The 19,812-nt window shown below is 37.1% G+C and overlaps 1 protein-coding gene across 1 annotated transcript; it reads right to left on the reverse strand.

The window, feature by feature from the left end:
• Window positions 1-6,505: 6,505 nt before the first annotated feature.
• On the reverse strand, window positions 6,506-19,154 carry LOC129719763 (serine protease inhibitor 2-like). Its single transcript, XM_055671162.1, has 11 exons — window positions 18,975-19,154; window positions 18,515-18,912; window positions 18,292-18,436; window positions 18,104-18,237; window positions 11,430-11,568; window positions 8,042-8,127; window positions 7,772-7,975; window positions 7,497-7,710; window positions 7,044-7,435; window positions 6,831-6,981; window positions 6,506-6,775 (listed from the first exon to the last, which is right to left on the reverse strand). Exons 1-11 carry the CDS (start codon window positions 19,033-19,035, stop codon window positions 6,639-6,641), a joined length of 2,061 nt encoding a protein of 686 aa, XP_055527137.1. The 5' UTR covers window positions 19,036-19,154; the 3' UTR covers window positions 6,506-6,638.
• Window positions 19,155-19,812: the final 658 nt, after the last annotated feature.

The raw sequence follows: 19,812 nt of genomic DNA on the forward strand, positions 1-19,812 counted from the left end.
TGCAAAGGACGTGTTTTCGAAAGCTACCTCAATATAACGAAAAACGCAGACCGATATTTTTGTATATTTTAGTGACTTTTTGATCTCCATCGTCAAGCAACGCAGAGCGGTTCCAGTACATTTGCCCTGCTGACATCCATACTGATGCTCATGCAAAGGTAAATCCTTCGGAAACTCGCTGCGACTGTAGTTATCCGTAATTTTCTCCATTAACTTGAGAAGTGTTGACGTCAGACCCATTGGCCTGAAATCTTTGCGCAATGTTTAATTTTTTAATTTTTTAATCAGAATTTGATTATTTTTTAATCAGAATTTGATAAAAACACTACAGTAACGTTGCGCCGGTTGTAAGGGATATGGCCCAGAGTAAAGCTAGCTTGAAAAGTTGATGAGTTCGGACATTATGACCCCGTTCGATTTTTGCAAAAAGATCTACCAATCTGCCATTCATTCCTAGCGACTTCATAGGCTCTGAAAAACTTAGTGCCTAGTTGATAGAGGTCTACGTGAGTAAGTGAGTACCGAGGAGTCACGTGATATCGTGCAGCTTGGTCCGAGGTTCAAGGACTATGAGTGGCTTGTTGATGCTTCGGTAACACCGCACAAGCGCGCGCCCACGTCCATCGGAAAGTAAGCGAAGGTAACGACCATCTCTTGTGTGACGTTAGTCGTTGGGAATTCCACCGCAATAGCAACCAAATCCCGTTGGATGAACTTTGAAATGGGAACCAATTGCATGTTTTTGGGTTCAACAGAATTGCAATCCTAGAATTTGACTGTTGGTTGCAAAAGATCAACTCACCGTTAATGTTAGGTAATCCAAGAATCCTGGTGTCGTGAACCCATGGTTATTGGTTCAGTGCAACGGATAGCTGATCTTTGGTGAACCTTCTGCAAAGAACACTAGAAGTGCCCGTCTTCTGCAACAGGTTCTCGTTGCAGTAGACGGCAGGCAATAGAAGTACGTTTGGGACGGAACGCGGCTTTGAAGGTTGCGACTGTTCAGAAGCTCACGCTTCCTCCTCTTAACCTTCTCGCTATCGTTGGAGTGCATCGCACAGGTGGTAGCGGTACACTCTCTGAGGGGGTCTCCGTATCTTTCCTGCCATTGTACCAGGATTTTCTGCCAAGCTGCTGTATGCGTGCTTTGCCGTACTTGTAGGTCAGCAGGAAGCTTTGTGCCGCTATGAGGTTAGCGAGCTGTTGGTCCTGCTCAACCATCAGTTCGACGGTCTTTCTAGTAACGTTGCGATAGCATACTCACTATGCACGTATTCTGGTTTACGAGTAGACGTAATTCTCTCATTTGTAGTGTCCGCACTGTTTTGGAAGTAGCCTATCAATTTGAGGGTCTTCGTGTGCAAGAAACAAAGTTGTGCTCCCTCCCAGGGCTTAAGACAAGACGCTGTAGTCTCCAGCCATCTAACCGTGTCGTTGTCGGCATAGTCAAGTTTGAGGATACCGTCTTTTAGACGGTTTGTGACTTGACCTGAGCGGTTAGTCTGATCGACTGGTTTACGAACTAAACCTTGGGCCTCTCGTGCGAGTTAACCAGGCTTATCAGTCTTTTCAATTCTGCCGTTGCGATTGGGAGAGTTGTTTGAAAGCAGCACGCGGTGACTGAGGTTTAACCTTTGTCATTCAGCTGCGTCTCCGGATCGGGTGGATTGTCCGTCGGCTCTCCTCTTTCTCGCTAGGCGAACCTAGGATTAGTGATGAAACCGAAGGCTCTCCGTCCAGCGATTCGTTGTCGAGGTTGAAGTCCTCCTCCAGTTCCATATCCTCGATCCCACCTTTTGCTGTTGGTTTTGTGGGGCTGTACGCTATGTAGTGTGCAGCTTCATTTGTTCCCGCAGTGGCTTTTTTTAGAATCCAGTTTTGACCCCACGAGTTTACCACGAATGAAGGGGTTCCTCTGTGTGTCACATTAGCCTAATGCAGAAGGCTACAATACTGTGGACGGGTACCAGGTACTCCACAGGCTCCGTTAGCGACCGGGAATTTGTTAAAGTATAACTCGAATAATCTGCATTGAAGTATCCCTTCAAACCAGCTAAGCTTCACTGGGAATCAAATTTAGTAACAATTTAATGTTATTTCACTCTTTCATGTTCCTTTTGTTAGATTTTTAGTCAATTTTCAATCTCAGCTTAATAGTTTCTGGCTAAATTTCGAGTTTTATTTTGCCAGTCGAGCTGAGATTGGTTGCGTTCTTTACCAGGAGGTTCAAAAAGAGCTTTCTGGCGTGGGGGAGAGTAATGGATAATAGGAAAAATCAAGGATCCGTCACAGGATCAAATCAAACGGCGCACAGTGCGTTGACCCATAGAAAAAAGTCGAAAATTTAATGATTTTTTTGGTAATTTTAAACTATGTTTTTATGTTAGTGCAATCTGCTACCATCGTATGAGTGTATTTGTTCAAGTTTATGACGTCTCTGACACGCGTAGTAAGTGGAAACAAAATCAAAGGTTAGCGAGTGAAAAAGCACGTGTTTCAAAAGATTGATATTGGCGCATGATGCATTCTCTCTGATACACAAAAACTAAGTGACTTCTAATCGAAACTTGGCATGGATTCCATGAATAAAGATTTGTATAATCCATTTATATACAATTTAGAGTGATTGTTGTTGCGAAACATCGTGAATCAGCCGGTGAACATAAAGTTATTCACAAAAAAACTGGAAAACATCAAAATTTTCAAACAAGTCGTGAAAAAATCTACCAAATTTTTACAATCAGAGATTTATGTTGAAAGTTACTATGAAAGGCAAAGAAACAATAGACATTAACTTCAACTGCTAATTTTTGCGAATTTTAGACTTTTTTGCATTTTTGTAGATCAACTTGCGCGCCAGAAATACAAAACCTTATTTGAGAAGTGGCATCAGCAATCAATTTGCAGTAAAAATGATGCAGTTTTCTCGACAACGGTGGAAGTATTTTTGATTGAAAGATGCTCCTAGAGCCAGTGAGTCAGTTGTGAATCGATAAAATCAACACAATGGTAGCAGTTTGGTAATATACTGTTTTTTGTCCATAATATTATCATACTCTATCACACATATAAATTTGTAACTTGTACCATAATTGGTTCACTTACCCTAGGAGATAAGTCAAGTTTTGGTCTTTTGTATAGTATTTTTCATAAAAAAGTCGTTCAAATAGAAATTGTGCTGGAAAGAAAACCTTACACGAAGGATTTTGACTTTTGTCCAAACTTTCCATATGTTCAACGCACTGTGCGGCGTTCTTGTTTGTAATGGGCAGAGCTTCCAGATTTGTTTTTGCGAAAAATCTTCTCGTTCCGATGTTGCTAGAATTTTGGCAGTGGTTGCCAAACAGGTTTCATTAGATTTATAACCGTTTACACTGGTTGAAAAAATAGAAATAGTAAGCTTTTTCCAGTTTGAGCTCTAGGGCCAAACCTGTGTTTACCAGTGTTATCTTTCTGCACGACATTTTTTTTATAACGTCTTGCTAAGTGTCATTGTAAAATGTTAGGGCTTAGCTTTAAGGACGACCCAGTATCTATCGTTTATGTTTGTTTAGACCATGAGTTATACGGCAAGTAGATCAAACCGGTTGAGTTGACAGCAGCGCATTGCATACGCGCGATGAAAGACTGGATGCATTCCAAGAAACTTGAGATGGTGCATCATAAGATGGAGATCATAGTTGTTAATAATCGCAAGTCAGTGCACTCAACTCTGTGTAGCTATAATTGCACTCAGATAACTCTTGGCCGAGTGCACTCACCTCTAAGAAGCGAAAACCTTGTGATTAATTTTAAGAATATGGCATTGGGTTGAAGCTAACAATCCATACCGAATGCAGTCTAATTACGTAGTCGTACCGGTGTTCGAGAAACAGCTCTTTTTATATCATTCGTTCACAATGCACAGTGGTCCAGGAATGCGATCTAGCGGAACAAAATTAATAACTCCAGATTGTGTTGGTTTCTTGAGATAATGTTTTCGGCAATGTTCATGAGAATAACCAAGCAAGGAATATTTTTGTATGAAAATATTTGTACTAAACTAGCACTTATTTTTTCTTTATCATCTTTTCAATATAGAAGAATGGGTTCCTTCACAAAGTTGTTTATTATTTTTTTGAAAAAAAAAACAGACAAAAGACTTTTATTTTTATTTGTTTTTCTAAGTATACTAACAAACTCGATGAGTTTCTAACTATAAATCTTTTAAACTCTGCACTTTACACTTTTTATTCACTTTCACTATTTAATTCTATCACTTTTCACTTTTCACTTTGTGAAAAGTGAAAAGTTATAGAATTAAATAGTGAAAGTGAATAAAAAGTGTAAAGTGTAGTGAAAATTTTCTATCAAGACACTCGAACAGAAGTGAATAAATTTTAAACTCTGAACTTATCCGCAGAAATAGCATGGCTATGGCCGGTAATTTTTAAGATATATAAAAAAACGAAAATTTTGATGTTTTTTTTAATGTCATATTTCAATTAGCGCACAAAAGCGCAACCTGAAACTCTCAGGGCTGAAAAAATATTAAACTAGGTGTATACAGGCAAAAATTAAGCTCAGAACTCCTTGGAGCTTTCACTCTTTGAGTAATTTGGTAAAATTTCCCAAAAAAAACGTGCCATTTTGTTTCCAATATTATGCCAAATGTCTTCGGAGATGTTGGAGAGAATAAAATATGGACTCTTCTGGTCTAAAAATATTAAGTAAAATATTGAAAATAAACTGTTTAAATCTCACGAGATGTTTTCAAATAGGATACTTTTTGAGATACTAACCAATAACAATAAAGAGGTCATTGTTCAAAAATGATTTGAGCCGTTGAGAGCAAAAGTGGTACATGTACCATTAGGTAAATTTTTCAGGAGACGCGATAAACGAAAACACTCAGATAGTAAATTATTTTCAACAGTTTTTTCCAACCTAACTGCACTGAATCATTGCTGGAAAGGTTACAAAAGACGGTACATGAAAGCATAACGAGTTCTGGTAGAAAAATTTACACAAACTACAATGGACAAACATGTACAGCTTTTGTTATATGGGAAAAATAATGACAACCAAAAAACGTTGAGAGCAAAAGTGGTACATGTCCAGTGTGAGCATGAAGGATGCATTATTAGTTCTCCAATCTTGATACATAGAACATTCATGTCTTCAGCTGAGTTGTCCAAGTGGTTGAGTACTATAGAATGATGATCTGTTTGTTAGAAAATTCTGTCTCTTCGTGGCGCTAGTGTATATGTATTTGATAACAGCATACGAGTTGATACTGAAATAGGTAAAATGCTTTCTGTTACAAAATAGTCTCGAGTATACTAGCGCCACGTAGTGAGAAAATTCCAAAGAAGACAGATCTTCATCTGAAAGTACTCAATCATCTGACCAACTTTGCTGAAGACATGATTGTTTTATATTCTACGATCCTCAACCTACAATTCATCTAACATGCACAGACTGGACATGTACCACTTTTGCTCTCAACAAAATGGTGATTATGTTAATTACCAAAAACTGTTTCGGCTATAACTTTGGTTTAGGTTGTCAAATCTCGGTTTTTCTTGCATATTCTAGTACATTATTGCGATCTGCATCAATTTATGCAAAAAGTGTGAAAATGACACATGGACCACTTTTGCTCTCAACGGCTCATTTGTTTCTATTCCTCTTCATTTCTCCACACATTCAATAAAATATCTTCAAAATCCAAGCATTAGGGTTTAAATTCAAACTGTATGTTTAAACTTCATGTTCCATCTACTACAGGATTTCGAACTTTACTTGGAGGCTCATCAAATAAATTTTCTTTTGTTTTATGATTCAGAGAAATCATCGTTAGAGCCGAAAAGAATATGTATATCAACAGCAAACGAACTACGCGTGACACAATTAAGACGTCATCATGAATGAAAGGCACGATTTTCGAACCACGCCTACTGTGATCACATCAAGATTGTTTACGTGTGCTACAAATGCTTGTTTTTAGACCATAAGAGTTCAAATGTAATTCTCTTTAACATCTTCGAAGACATTTAGCATAATATTGGTCCATGCTATTTCTGAGCAAAGTTCAGAGTTTAAAAGCTTTATAATTAGAAATTCATAGAGTTTGCTAGTACACTTAGGAAAAAAAAAATAAAAATGCAAGTTTTTTTCTCCATTTTGTCCAAAAAAAGTAAATATTTCATACACTGTGGCTTCTTGAATAGTTGTGTCTTTTGAAGAGATTTTTATTATTGGCTAATAAACAACTTTGTAAAAGAAACCATCCTTCCAAATTGAAAAAGTGTAGAAAAAAAATTAGTATTAGTTCAGTACACGTTTAGTACAAATATTTTCGTACAAAAATATTTCTTGGTTATTCTTGTGAACATTGCCGAAAACACTATCTCAAAAAACCAACAATATCGGAGTTATTTATTTTGTTCCGCTAGATCGTATTCCTGGACCACTGTGCAATATTTGTTAGCCATAATTATAGATTGATGTGTAACTCCACTAGTCAGGCTAAATCACATTAGGTTTTTATTAATAAAAGTTATATCACTCAATTTGATCCAGAAAAAAGTTCCCACGAAGTCGTCCGCAATTATCTCACAGATTCACTGTCTAATCGGAGGGGTAAGTTTTCATTTCTATAGGGTGGGTAATTCTACTTTTCCTGCAAAAAGAAGCGTGCCGAAGTCTTCATCCTCAATAAAGAATAGAAACGGCCGATTTGCGTTGAAAATTTGAGTTCTATTATCGCCGAATTCGTTTACCAGGTGCATTTCTGAAAGTTAACTGGTGGTTTATTTCCCAAACTAAGAAAAATAGCATATGATTACCGGTTTCAGCATAAGCTTTGCTTCCCAGTTCGTTGACGACAATGCCGGCCTTTTGAAACACGCGCGAAACACGAATTTGGTCCATTGTACCTCTTCCACGCGCAAGCAGGGGCAGTGAAGCACGCTGTGAAAAAATCTCCCGGATTCCAATCTAAAAGATAGGTGAATTTCGTTTGTGAGAAAATCGGTTTTTCACAAACTAGAGAAACTTACATCTTGTAGCGGCTGACTTAGTTCTCCGGAGAATTCGAACTTGAACTTGGGAATGGTAACATTCACCTCAGTCTCATCCATGTACCAGATAGCCTGATGCAAACTGGTTGAATTAATGCGACTAAGAACATCGTTGATTGAACTGTCTTGGTGAGGCAGAATAAAATACATGGCGAACTTTTCTCCCTGATAAGGTAACCGCAAAAGTTGTGCGTTGAGAGTACTGGAATCGTCATAGTAGAACTGACCGTTTTGCTCCATATAGGCGGTATCGATTTGTTTAGTTGAACCGTAGAACTCTCGCCGTGGGCCGTTCTCTGGGAATGGGTAAGTCCAAAGACCCTTAAAATAGATAGCATTGATCAGAGTGATCACAGCTCCGTCGACGCCATCTGAAATTGGAAAAGAACACTTGCATACTTGAGGAAGTTTGGATTCCTTAGCGGTTGTTACCAGCGCTGACAAGTTCCTGAATTCTACCTCTGGTGTTATCCGACACCCACTGGTTAATGATATCGGCTGCCTTTTTTGGGTTGGAGAACGGAACTTTGTCCGCGGTCACATTATAAAAATGATCCGAAGTAACCTGGTATTTATTGACGACATTGATGAATTCATCCACGAAGATTTTGGTAGCAATTTTAAAATCAAAATCTGGATTGTCTCCCTATATTAGATATAAATGTTGTTAAAATAGTAGAAAGTGAGTTTGGTGATAAAAGTATTACCAGAGCCGAATTCAATAGCGAACGGTACAGAGTTCGGATCACTTTGAGATCTCCGCTAGGATTATGAATCTTTCGCAGTTCCCTTGCAGTCGCTGTATCGAAAACACCAGTTACCTCTCCAGTGGCTTCATATAGCAATGTCAACAAAATTTTCACCGAGAATGGTGAAATTACTGCATTCGATTTTAGATCTTCGAAAAATCGCTATAGTGAAAGTTGAATGTTAGGTACAATAAGATTAGCGTTTCGGGGGTCGATATTAAATGTTACCTTTGTGAGTCTCCAATCGAAATCAACATGTCTTTTACCCGTGAAGCGTTCAGTGACAAACATTGGCGTTGCTGACAGAATACAGCCTAGAATTTATTAACTACTGTCAGAACATATTTCAAAGAAAAGATATATCCTACACACTTAATTTATCTCGGCAAACTGCCCAACAGCTGATCGAGCTCGGCGAAGTTTTTAACAAATGTCAGCAATATATTTCGACGAACATTCAGCAAATATATCGATCTACCGTAAACCAGCATGTATTGACATTTTGTTTGCCAAAGTTCTTGAAAAGTCTGCCGAAAAGTTGTAGAGCATTTCGCTGAATTTATCAGCTGTTGAGTTCTCGGCAATAAAATCTAAGTGTGTACGCGTTTTTTGGAAATTTAACTACGATAGATTTGTTCTCAATAGATCAAAGCCATGAATGTAGTGAATTGATCACATATGCTGGTCTTGATTTTGATCATTTTTTTTATCAATTTGCCCACATTTTTTTCCTGTATGCCTGAAGGGCAGTGGGTACTGAAATGTCACTGCGTCATTCTTTATGATTGTCTTTTGTGGCGGGCCCTGACTGCTGTGCACAGGTTACGGATTGCTCGTACTCATTGATGGAGTAGAACTGTTTTGTTGTAAATCTGTACCCCAATTAGGTACAACATAGTTGATGTAACCAATGACCTGCTTGAGATTAGAGCTCCACACTTGGTATGGAGTTAAAAGGTAGCTTCCTAAGAAGTTCAACCTAGAGGAAGCAAGAGCTTTGCAAGAGCGAAGCAAATGCTCAGAACTCCCTGGTTCAGATTTGCAGAATCGGCAGGTGTCGTTTAACACTACACCGATTTTCTTTAAATGATAAAAAGCGGGTCAGTGTCCGGTAATGAGTCCCGTAATTATCCGTAGTTCACCTACGATTTAAACTAAGTAACTTTCTGGCGGTTCCAGGGTTCGGATAGATATACTGTTTGGCTTGTCTACGACCCTGTACCTGTTGCCATTGGGATGCTATTTCTAGCCTTTTCCAAGTTAGTAGTTAGCTTTTGATAGCCGAAATGCCCAGAAACCCAGAAACGGCTCGGGGCCAATAAACCGCTGAGCTGATCCCTGTCTTGCTAGGTAGTCAGCGTGTTCATTACCCTCGACTCCGCAATGTCCGGGCACCCAAAACAGAAAAACTGAGTTCTGCGGGAAAGTTCCCGTAGAGTTTCAATGCATTCCCAAACAAGTTTGGAAGCGCATTTGACGGACTTAAGTGCTAGTAATGCTGCTTCACTGTCACTTTCCCACATTACATTAACACAAGGTTTATTGAAAAGTGTATAAAAAATAAAGCAAAGCCTTGGTGCTACATTCCGATTTGGAACTTGACCTTCTGTTTGTTGTACCAACTGTTTAGTGTACAGGATAATACTTGAGGTTACCTGCTATATAGAATACTAAATAAACATAAAATCACTCGCTTGTTTCTGAAACGTACAATCAGCGTGTAGACTAGAGATGGTCGGGTATGGGAAATTTGTTACCCGTACCCGACTCATCGAAAATTTTCAAACCCGTACCCGACCCGAACCCGAAGTCTGGTTTGTTTAAAATACCCGTACCCGACCCGAACCCGAAAAATATCTATTCTAACTACCCGTACCCGACCCGTACCCGATAGAAAAAAACGCCGAAATTGCCGGTACCCGACCCGTACCCGACCCGTCCTGGTTTTTTTTTTTAATTTTTTTTAATCAACATGCCTGGGTACCTCGTACATTTTATGCACTGATTGTCATATGTGGTTTCCTAAAAACCTGTAATTTTGAGTATAGATTCGGTTTCATTGATAAATTCTCTAAATCAGTAAAAAACAGATATTAAATAAATAAATAAATAAATAAATAAATATTTAAGTGCTTAAGTCCAAAACATGGGTGCTATATCATAAAATTAGATTCTTTTATAACTTTTCAAAACTCGGCATACTGACGTTTTTTGACATATTTAAAAAAAATATCATTACTTTGAAACGCTCTGCAGCTTCAATGATAGCTTGATTTTTTTGGCCTCGAAGAAAAAGTTGATTTGTAGTTAGTTTTATTACCTATTATAATATATAATATTGTTTTAATTTTTATAAAAACAATTTTTTTTTTGCGAAATTTGGTTGATTTGAGGAGTTGTGCAAAAACTACGTAAGTTGTTTTGGTAAAGGGGACGCCCTGTGGCGTTGCTTGTGGTTGAAGATCATATAATTTTGTTTAATAAAAAGTTAGGGAAGAAGTGCTAAAAAATCATGAAAAATTAAGTCACGTGCTTTATGAACGTCTCCAAATAAAAAGTGGAATGGAGATTCGTGTTCAGCACCCCAAAATTAAGTATATACCATATTTTTGTCGTATTTATCGACACTTTTTTTTTACTTGGCAAGCATTTGTATTAAGTCGCCCCACTGTGCAATGCTCCGCGGTTTTCCTGACAGTTATGAAAAAAGCCCGACAAAAACTCCATTTAAATCAAAACCGTTGCAGGAAGAACTATTCAATCTAACATTAGAAAGCGATAGCATGATGTCATTCCCTTGGTGCATAGACTGCCGACAACTGTCAGAATAGGTATTGGGCGATCTCTCGTTGAGTGATGATGGGCGATTTTCTCTCCGATCTTACCGATTATCGACATTAAGAAAACACCCAGGCTTGAAATGATAAAAATTGAATTCTCACAATTCACGAAAATTGAATTATCCGTACCCGACCCGTACCCGACCAATTGTGAATTTTTCAAACCCGTACCCGACCCGAACCCGAAGCCTTGGTTTTTTTAATTACCCGTACCCGACCCGAACCCGTAGAATATTTTTTGGCGTTACCCGAAACTCGACCCGAACCCGTCGGGTACGGGTTTCGGGTAAAAATACCCGTACCCGACCATCTCTAGTGTAGACCAGTGTTGACTGCACGCATTCACACTGGTTGCTCTGTTATCATCAATTCTGATTTATACAATACACATCTCTCATTCCACCCCAGAAGATTTAATTGCGCTACGAATGCATTCGTTAATCTCCTAAACTGTGGGTATACGAATTACACTAGTGTTTCTGGCTTATCAAAAATTCGAGCACTTATACTTATGCAGCGGTATTATTCTGTTTGCAACTATTTGTAAAAATCCGGAATTTGTCCGGCCAACAAAATCGCAGTGTGTGATAGAATAACTGTGGTTACTGGAACCTTGAAATGTTTGCTGACACGATTTATTTGATCGTTAGGAATGAACTGACTACTAATTCCTAATTGTTTTTATGTACCTAGTTAATAATTTTCTCCCGTAGATAAGTGTTTAGCAAGCAAATATTAGTATCCGTAACACATGGTAAAACTACATTCCCACTCACAAAATATCACAACAGGCACGTTCATCTTCTTCGGACGTCGGCTGAGTCTTACCGCAGTCGGTATTCGGTGGAAACTAAACGCAGCTCGAAGCCGAGAACGATTGCGACGATTGGGGTTTTCCCAATTTTGTGCCTTTCGCTATTTCCTTTCTGCGAAGTTTTCGTTCCAGTCTGCGTTCTTGCTGAAAAGTGAAAATTTATTTCGTTTACGCAAAGAAAATATTACCAACAGCTTAGTAAAATGCAATTACTTAATTATGGGTAAAACTTAGTATATTTGTATATTGATGATTCAGGGTATCCAATTCAACCTAAATGATGACTTCCGTGCAGGTACTCAAAAGTAGGTTAATCGCTTTTACCTAAAATTACCTTCCCGCACAGAAATACGTCAAAAATACGCGTTTTTGAGTAATTTAATTTTTCTGTGTAGATTGAAAGGGTATACTGTGCCCAAAATGATCTACCTACTGTCTTGATTGGGCCTTTCCCAAACGAACTTTACTATTTGTTAAAACAAGTTAGCACATACTTACAAGTCAATTCTAATATTTTTCGATCTGTTGATCTTTGCGTCATGAGTTCTCTATATTATCACATCAAACCTGACAACGCCAACCTTTCTCTTGTATACTTTGATTTCTTGAAGCTCTCTTCTGTTTTGGCGAGTAATTTATTTCTTTTTCTAGCTTCAGCTCAGTCGGAGATTACACAAGAAGAGAATTTCGTCACCAATCATTGACAGACCAACTATTCGAAATCTTATTCTGACGGGCGAACAACAACTAAAACAATTTGCTTAAAAGCTGTCTTTATGCCACGAAGAGGTTTCTTTTAATAGAAATACGTGGTTCTCCAAGATACATGATGGCTGCGGAAATAACAGCAGAAAACGTTTTCAATTGGAGTTGACGGAGAAGTACTTGCATGCAAGCGCTGTGGCTGGAACTGCTCCAAACGACATGTGCATCAGTTGTGTCTTACGAGAGGAGCTTGGCGCAATCTAATTTGCATAAGTTGTCGATTTTATCTGTTGAAAACGATTGATTTCCAAAAAAAAAACACGGTGCAACAATTTTTTTTTGCTTCTATATATAATTTTTATAAATAAATTTCTCCGAGTTTGAACCTATTTCACCTAAGGGCAACAATGGTGCTCTTTTGAATTTTTGAGAAATCGGAAATTTTCTATGTTTCTTCGACGCCATTTTTTTAAAGCCAGTTATCAAAATTCTAAGAGTTAAATCGGACAAAAACTGACTTCGCAATGGTGATTCTACGTAAACAGATTTGGTATAATTTTAAAAAATTCCACAAAGCAAAATAATATCAAATTTGTAGACCGTTAATGGTTCCGCAAATATCTAAATGTCAAATTATGTTGAGGAAAACAGTCTCAGGAACCGATTGATAGGTATCTGATTCACGTAACATCCCTTACTAACACGCAGAGAATCCATCCCCAGGATACCTATAACTCGGTGACGGAATCGTGAAAGGAATCGCAAACACGATCCAAAGGACTCCCACTCACGATTCTTATTTCAAGAATCCTAGAGCCATATACAGGGCATTCCTAAGGATTCTTTTTCAGAAATCCTTTTCAAGGACGCTCAGGAATCCAATGTGAGGAATCCTAGAATATCTATGCGAATCGTATGTGTTCGTCCGGGATGTCTGCAGCATGTCAATTTCACCACAATTCCCCTACAATGCAGAAAAAGGTTTATCTCGACGAAGGATTGACTTATTTGAAATCGGTTTAAGGTAATATCAAGAGTGTGAGCGATACTCAAGATCAGGCTTGTAAACGGTCACCATTTTCGTTTGATCTCGCTTCCTTAGCGTGCGTCACAGTCGGCTTTCGCTCGTAAATGTTAAATAACCAAACCATCGCCGCTCAGCACACAGAAAGAAAAGGATAGTCAAACGAAACTCGCGTATCTAAGAGATGCACACTGTCAATCGTTTAGCGATGTTATTTCGGGGCCTATTTCTGTCTACTTCGTTCATTTATGTTGAGAAATATTATTACAAGATCAATGCTATAAAAAAATTCCAGAATTCACGCACTTAACGTGCGTAATTCTCATTTCTAGAAAAAATGTCAAAATACGTTTGAGGAAAATAACGTCGTGATGGCGATACTCATTTGACATGTTTGTTTAAGAATGTATTCAGACAGCGAGTCTTGGTAGCGTCAGAGGAAGAAGAAGACGATTATCGCAGTGAAAAGTGGTTCTACCGTGACCATTTCGAAGCCTGCTCAAGATAGGTGAAATAGGTCCAAACTCGGGGAAATATGTTTTCGCATCAAAATACATCGAAAAATCATATGTAGAAGCCAAGGCAGAAAAAAATGCTGCTCTGTGTAATAAATGCCTTGGCCTTATTGGAGTGCTTGGAGACTGACATTTTTTATTTTTTGTACATATATAGAGAAAAAAAGGCAAAAGAGTTCCACCATTTATTTTCAAGCCTGGGATTCGTGCATAAGTTCTTAGAAATCATGCAAATATAAAATGTTCCACCTCAAGAACATATAGATGAATAAAACCTACTTTTAGTTGAGTCATAGTAATCTGCATTATTTCATTTGCAATTTTCTCAATTGTGAACATTTCCATATGGGACTCTTATGCTTCAATGGGCAGTTTAGAAATTACAACAAATTTTAATTTGATTGATTTCAGATTCTATCAGTAAATTTTGCTAAGTTATTACAACATTTCCGGTATTGTTAGGAATTAAATTTCGATTTTTCCAATTGAGAAACTTGATCAAAATTTGTAGCACATATAAAAAAAATGCAACCAGTTAGATCACTGGATTAACGTTCATATGTTTAAATATTTGTAAATGTTACGCAGCACTCAAGTGCACTACAAATTTTGTTTTGGTGAGAAAAGTCATTCTTAATAAATTACGACAAAATATCTCGAGTAAATCTAGTATAATTTCAATTGTGAATCTAGTATAATTTAAATTGAAAATCACAAAAAAGCATCGCTCACTGCACTTGTACGGATTTAACCAACATTTTTTTTAAGTTCTCATTATTTACACATACGCAAAATTTCTGCCGTAGCTTCCTTGTTCAAATGTCTAATTGGAAACACCCTGTTTTGTCATTTGTTCCTCAGCTTAATTGACTGTCTGAAAGAAAAATATAACAGGAGGGGTGGTGTGCAAAGCCACGACTGCAAGATTGAAGTAGAATACTTCTACAAGAAAGATAACCCGGCTGCTTGCGTGTCAGACATTTTTTCTAGTAAATAAACGTTGACTAATCAGATTAATCGAATTTTGCGCTCCAACAAGGATTGACCACAGAATAGATGAAGAAAAAAAAAGGATTGACCATTTTCAATAATATAGTAAGTTGATTGTCATGGTTGGGGCTTGACAATTTTTAAATTCTGAGATGAAATTTTTTCGGATGTCGTGCTCATGACTGAAGGAAAAGATAATACAGTACGTTCTGAGACACGAAATTAAAGTAAAATTTATAACTTTTACAAATTTGAAAATGTAAACTAACTCAAGATAAATAATGCTTCAATCATCAGGTTTTTATTGCTACCTGAAAAGGACAATTTACAACTTTTACAAATTTTAAAATGTAAACTAACTCAAGAGAAAATGAATTAATCATCAGCTTTTTATTGCTACCTGAAAAGGACAATTTGTTGTTCAATTTAGTATGGAATAAGATGCCGATTACATTTTGCGTTATCACTTACAGTGCGAACAAAGTATTCGTTGTGATAAACTAAACAGTGAAATGCTGATATAACACTCAAAACTAGACGGCTCACGTGTTGTCAAAATGAGTCAACTTTTCATTGAATGCATTTACTAGTGCCCACTATCGCACAGAGGCTGCATTCACTGAAGTGCCTCACTGCATCAGCCGCTATGCTGAGATCCGCTGCGCTTTGTGCTAACAAACAGGACCAAATGAGTTTTTTTGCGATGAAGTGTAGGTTTTTAACCGTTATGTGCTCGACAAAAAAAACACTCTTACATGCCCGGGTACCCACAAATTGTAACTCTGAAATTGGAATAATTATAATTGATACCTCATATGAGTACTATATATAGAGTATGTGTATAGCATATTTGAACGCAATATCTGTGTGAGATTAAAACATCGGTGAAATATCAAAAGAAATCAGATAAACGAGGGTGGAAAAACTAGTTATAGGTAAGAGTTTTTCTGATAGTATAAGCACAATATTTACAATCAATCAGACGGTTCTGGATGGTTCAAAACGTCACATTTAATTCAAGTTCCGTTTTGATGGCCGTTTTGATCACCCGATTATATCTCACCCTGATGATTTTTGGCGTAAAAAAATAGGGAAAGTGATAAAATCGGGAAATTTTTAAAATTTTATTTTTTTTATTGAAGATGTTAAATCAATAACTAAATACTAAAATCAGCGATTTTAATTTTTTTTGGAAAATTCATCTGTACAAACATATGAAAAAAGCTGCAGTTGTTTTTTCATAAATCGACATATCTGAATAATAACAAAAGATAGAGAAAAGTTGTCAAGGAATGAATTTGAGAAAACTGTCTGAGCTTTTATAAAAAAATATTTAAAAAATTCAATTTGAGATCCTGTACTGAAAAAAAAAATTCAAAAACAAAAGTGACTATAAAAAATCGATCATCACTATTTTTTTAAAACATTTTTTTGGATAGATGATTCAGTTGCCTAAAACTTTTCTGAACAAACCTAAAAAAATAAAAAAAACCTAAAAAAATCCATGTAAAGTTGCAAATAAATTACAATTAAGTTTTTTATTCGTTCATGTTTTTGTTTGAATTGGTAAAATGAATTACTTTCTTTTTTTGTAGCGCAGTACCATAAACAAAATATTAGATGTTCTCACAACACTAAACTTTGCCGAAGACAGCATGCTGATATCTCTCACATATTGCAACCAGAAAAATCTTAAAATGTATATAACGATTTTTAAAGCCTTCTCATAGAAAACTTTATGTTGCTTGCAATATGCAAGAGATAGAAACATGATGTCTTCTGTAAAGTTTCTTGTTTTGAGATCACCTAATACTTTGCCTAAGACACCAAGCGTCTATCTTTATCTAATGAAAAAGTAAATATTCTATCTCACTTTTAGGAGGATTGATCACCCAGCTTTCTACATCAAAAGATGCGTTTTCGAATATTTTGAAACTTCTCCGAACATATTATGCGGTTATTATAAACATTTGTATCACTATTCAATTATTCGCACGATAACAGCAAAATGTAACATTGTGCATCGGTTGAATTTTTAATGTAAAAATATCTTAAATATTGAAGCGTAATAGAAAATCAGTTCACCCTGACATTTTTTTAATGAACTGTTTTATGATGATAAAATCGGGGGCAGATAAAATCGGGTACAGATATAATCGGGTGATTACTGTAATTCTACTAACAGAAAACCGTAAATTACTATTTTTCAACAAGCAAATTGTATTAACAGTCACGTCACAATGTACCTTGCACCTAGTATTTTTTCCACTTAAAATATTGTATTTTTTCGCTCACGGGCAAAATATCATGGATTTCGACAGATAGTATTTTTCTATTCAATGCCCATAATGTAAGCAATCTTACACAGATATTGCGTTCAAATATGCCTTATACATGGTAGGTTAAAACGCAGATGGCTTAATAAGTTATGCTCACACCTATTATTTTTTCTATCACTGTATAGTTGAAACTTCGGAAAAACTCATATTTTATATCACGCTCAATTACAACACATTTTATCCACTCTTAACATTATCACTTTGTTTATTTACATTGCTCGATTGGTACCATTGTTTGACGTTTAATTGGTTCCTTTGGTTTCAACTTTGCGCGACTCTATATTATAAACATAGACTCTGCTAAAAAGGTACCCGGGTACCCCGTAGAACACATAACGGTTAACATGGTTTACATCCGCTAACAAGAAAGCAAATGTTTGTGTTTCTTTCTTAATCGGGACAGAGATCGTGCTTAGCTAAAAGCAATGAAGTCTTTGAAATCATCAACAATTACGTACTGTGTGGCACATAAAAATAATTTACCTGGTAGCTCTTGTCATTTTTTTTGTATGCGTATGACGAACATACGTGAGCACGTATACACTCGATGATATGGCGATGGAAGATGGTGTTATTACTTGACTGAAGATGAATATTATTGCTTGCTGAGTAACAAACTTTTTACCGAAAGCAGAATTTCTCATTGCTGCTTACGACGTAACGATTAAAAATTTTGCATTTCTAACGGCCAATTTTAGATAGTCAAGCTCTCATAGCATGTGTTAAATATATGACAGTATGTGCTGTTATTTGACTGGAGAGGAATGTAATTGTTTTAAAGTATCCATTTTGTTACCAGAAGGAGAACTTTTTGTTGTTACTTTTTAAGTAACAAGTAAAAATTTAGCGTGTAGCTACAACTATGGATTGATGAGTCAGATTTCAGTTCACTGTCTTTGGTTTTATGCCACAAAAGATAGAAAAAACTACTGATCGCAGTGGGGTCCGTACAAAAATTGGTTTTATTCAGAAAATTTCACTCAAAGAAGAAGTTTGTCGTGCAATCGGCTGCAATTATTCTGGGGTTTCGTTGCCTATTCGGAAACACCGGTTTTTCTTCCTATAGAGTTGGTATTTCTACTTTTCCAGCAAAAAGGAGCGTGCCGTTCTGTTCATTTTCCATAAAGAAAAGAAACGGCCGATTTGCGTTGAAATTATGAGTTTCGTCACCATCGGATTCGGTTTCCAGTTGCATTTCTTAAAAAAATAGGTTATATATTTTACAAACTAAGAATAACAATATGGGATTACTTGTTGTGGTATACGCTTCGCTTCCCAATTCATTAATGATAATTTCGACCTTCTGAAATACTCGTGAAACGCGAACCGTATTGCTCGTTGAGCGTGCAAACAATGGCAGTGAAGCACGCTGTAAAAACACCTCACGGATTCCAATATGAAAGAGAGAAAAATTTCGGTTGGCAAGAAAACTGCACAGTTATTTATAGATTTGCTGCTGATTATTAAAACTTACATCTTTCAGAGGCTGACTTAGTTCTTCGGAGAAACCGAACTTGAATTTGGGAATGATAACATTCATCTCAGTCTCATCCATGTACCGAAGAGCCTGATGCAAAGTGGTGGCATTAGAATTTATGCGGCTAAGAAGATCGTTGATGGAACCGCCCTGGTGAGGAAGCATAAAATACATCGCGAATTTTCCTCCTCGAAAAGGTAACCGCAAAAGTTGTGCGTTGAGAGTACTAGAATTTTCGTAGTAGAATTGGCCGCTTTGCTCCATATAGAGGGTATCAATTTGTTTCTGCGAACCATAGAACTTTCGTTGTGGTCCGTTCTCTGGGAATGGGTAAGTCCAAAGACCCTTGAAATAGATAGCATTGATCAGAGTGATCACAGCTCCATCGACGCCATCTGAAATTGATAGAAAAAAAGCTGAGCACTCAAAGGAATTTAGAATTTTTGGTGATTGCTACCAGCGCTGACGAGTTCCTGGATTCGACCTTGGGTGTTATCTGACACCCATTGATTAATCATATCGGCTGCCTTCTGGGGTGTGGAAAACGGAACTTTATCCACAGTTGTTTTATAATAATGATCCAAAATAATCTGGTATTTTTTGCTGGATTCAATGAAGATTTTAGCAACAATTTTAAGATTGAATTCGGACTTCTCCGTCTGTTTTGGATAGAAATTCAAGTAGATGGAAATGAAAATAGTTGAAACTGAGTTTCGTAGTGAAAAATTATACCAGGACCGAATTCAATAACGCGCTGTACTTAGTTCGGATCGCATTTTGATCTGCGGTAGGATCAAGAACGGTGTGTAGTTCCCTTGTAGTCTCAGTATACGAAATTGTGCTATCTCCGGTGGCTTCATACAGCAGTGTCAACAGAATTTTCACCGAAAAAGGTGAAATTACTGCATTCGATTTTTGACGTCCGAATACTTGTTATAGCAAAAGGACAAAATTGAGTTTAATAAATCTAGCGTTTCAGGGGTTGGAATTGAATGTGGCCATACCTCTATGCATGGGCGCAATTAAGAAAAACTTCTAGGGGGGGGGCTAGTTTTCATGTATGTCATTTTAAAAAAGAGAAAAAAGAGTTTGAATATGCTTTTTTAATGACGCTTAAAATAGTGTCGAAAAAGCAGAAAAAATCACTTCGGGATAGAATCTCCGAAGATGTACTGAATATCTTGAACACATCGTCAACGCCAAGCTCTTTTAGCAACAATGATTCGATATTGAGGAGAGCTAGATTTGGTAAACGGCTGGGCGTGCTTTTTAACAGTTCACCCGTACTAGTTAGA

The sequence above is a fragment of the Wyeomyia smithii genome, chromosome 2 (assembly GCF_029784165.1).
Source record: "Wyeomyia smithii strain HCP4-BCI-WySm-NY-G18 chromosome 2, ASM2978416v1, whole genome shotgun sequence".
Lineage (NCBI taxonomy): Eukaryota > Metazoa > Arthropoda > Insecta > Diptera > Culicidae > Wyeomyia > Wyeomyia smithii.

Excerpts from the sequence above, each read along its gene's own strand:
- LOC129719763 (XM_055671162.1), bottom strand. The coding sequence starts at position 19,035 with ATGATTAATCAATGGGTGTCAGATAACACCCAAGGTCGAATCCAGGAA. Across the intron at positions 18,913-18,974 it reads CCAGGAACTCGTCAGCGCTG|ATGGCGTCGATGGAGCTGTG; the intron begins GTAGCAATCACC and ends TATCAATTTCAG. Across the intron at positions 7,436-7,496 it reads TCAGGAACTTGTCAGCGCTG|ATGGCGTCGACGGAGCTGTG; the intron begins GTAACAACCGCT and ends TTCCAATTTCAG.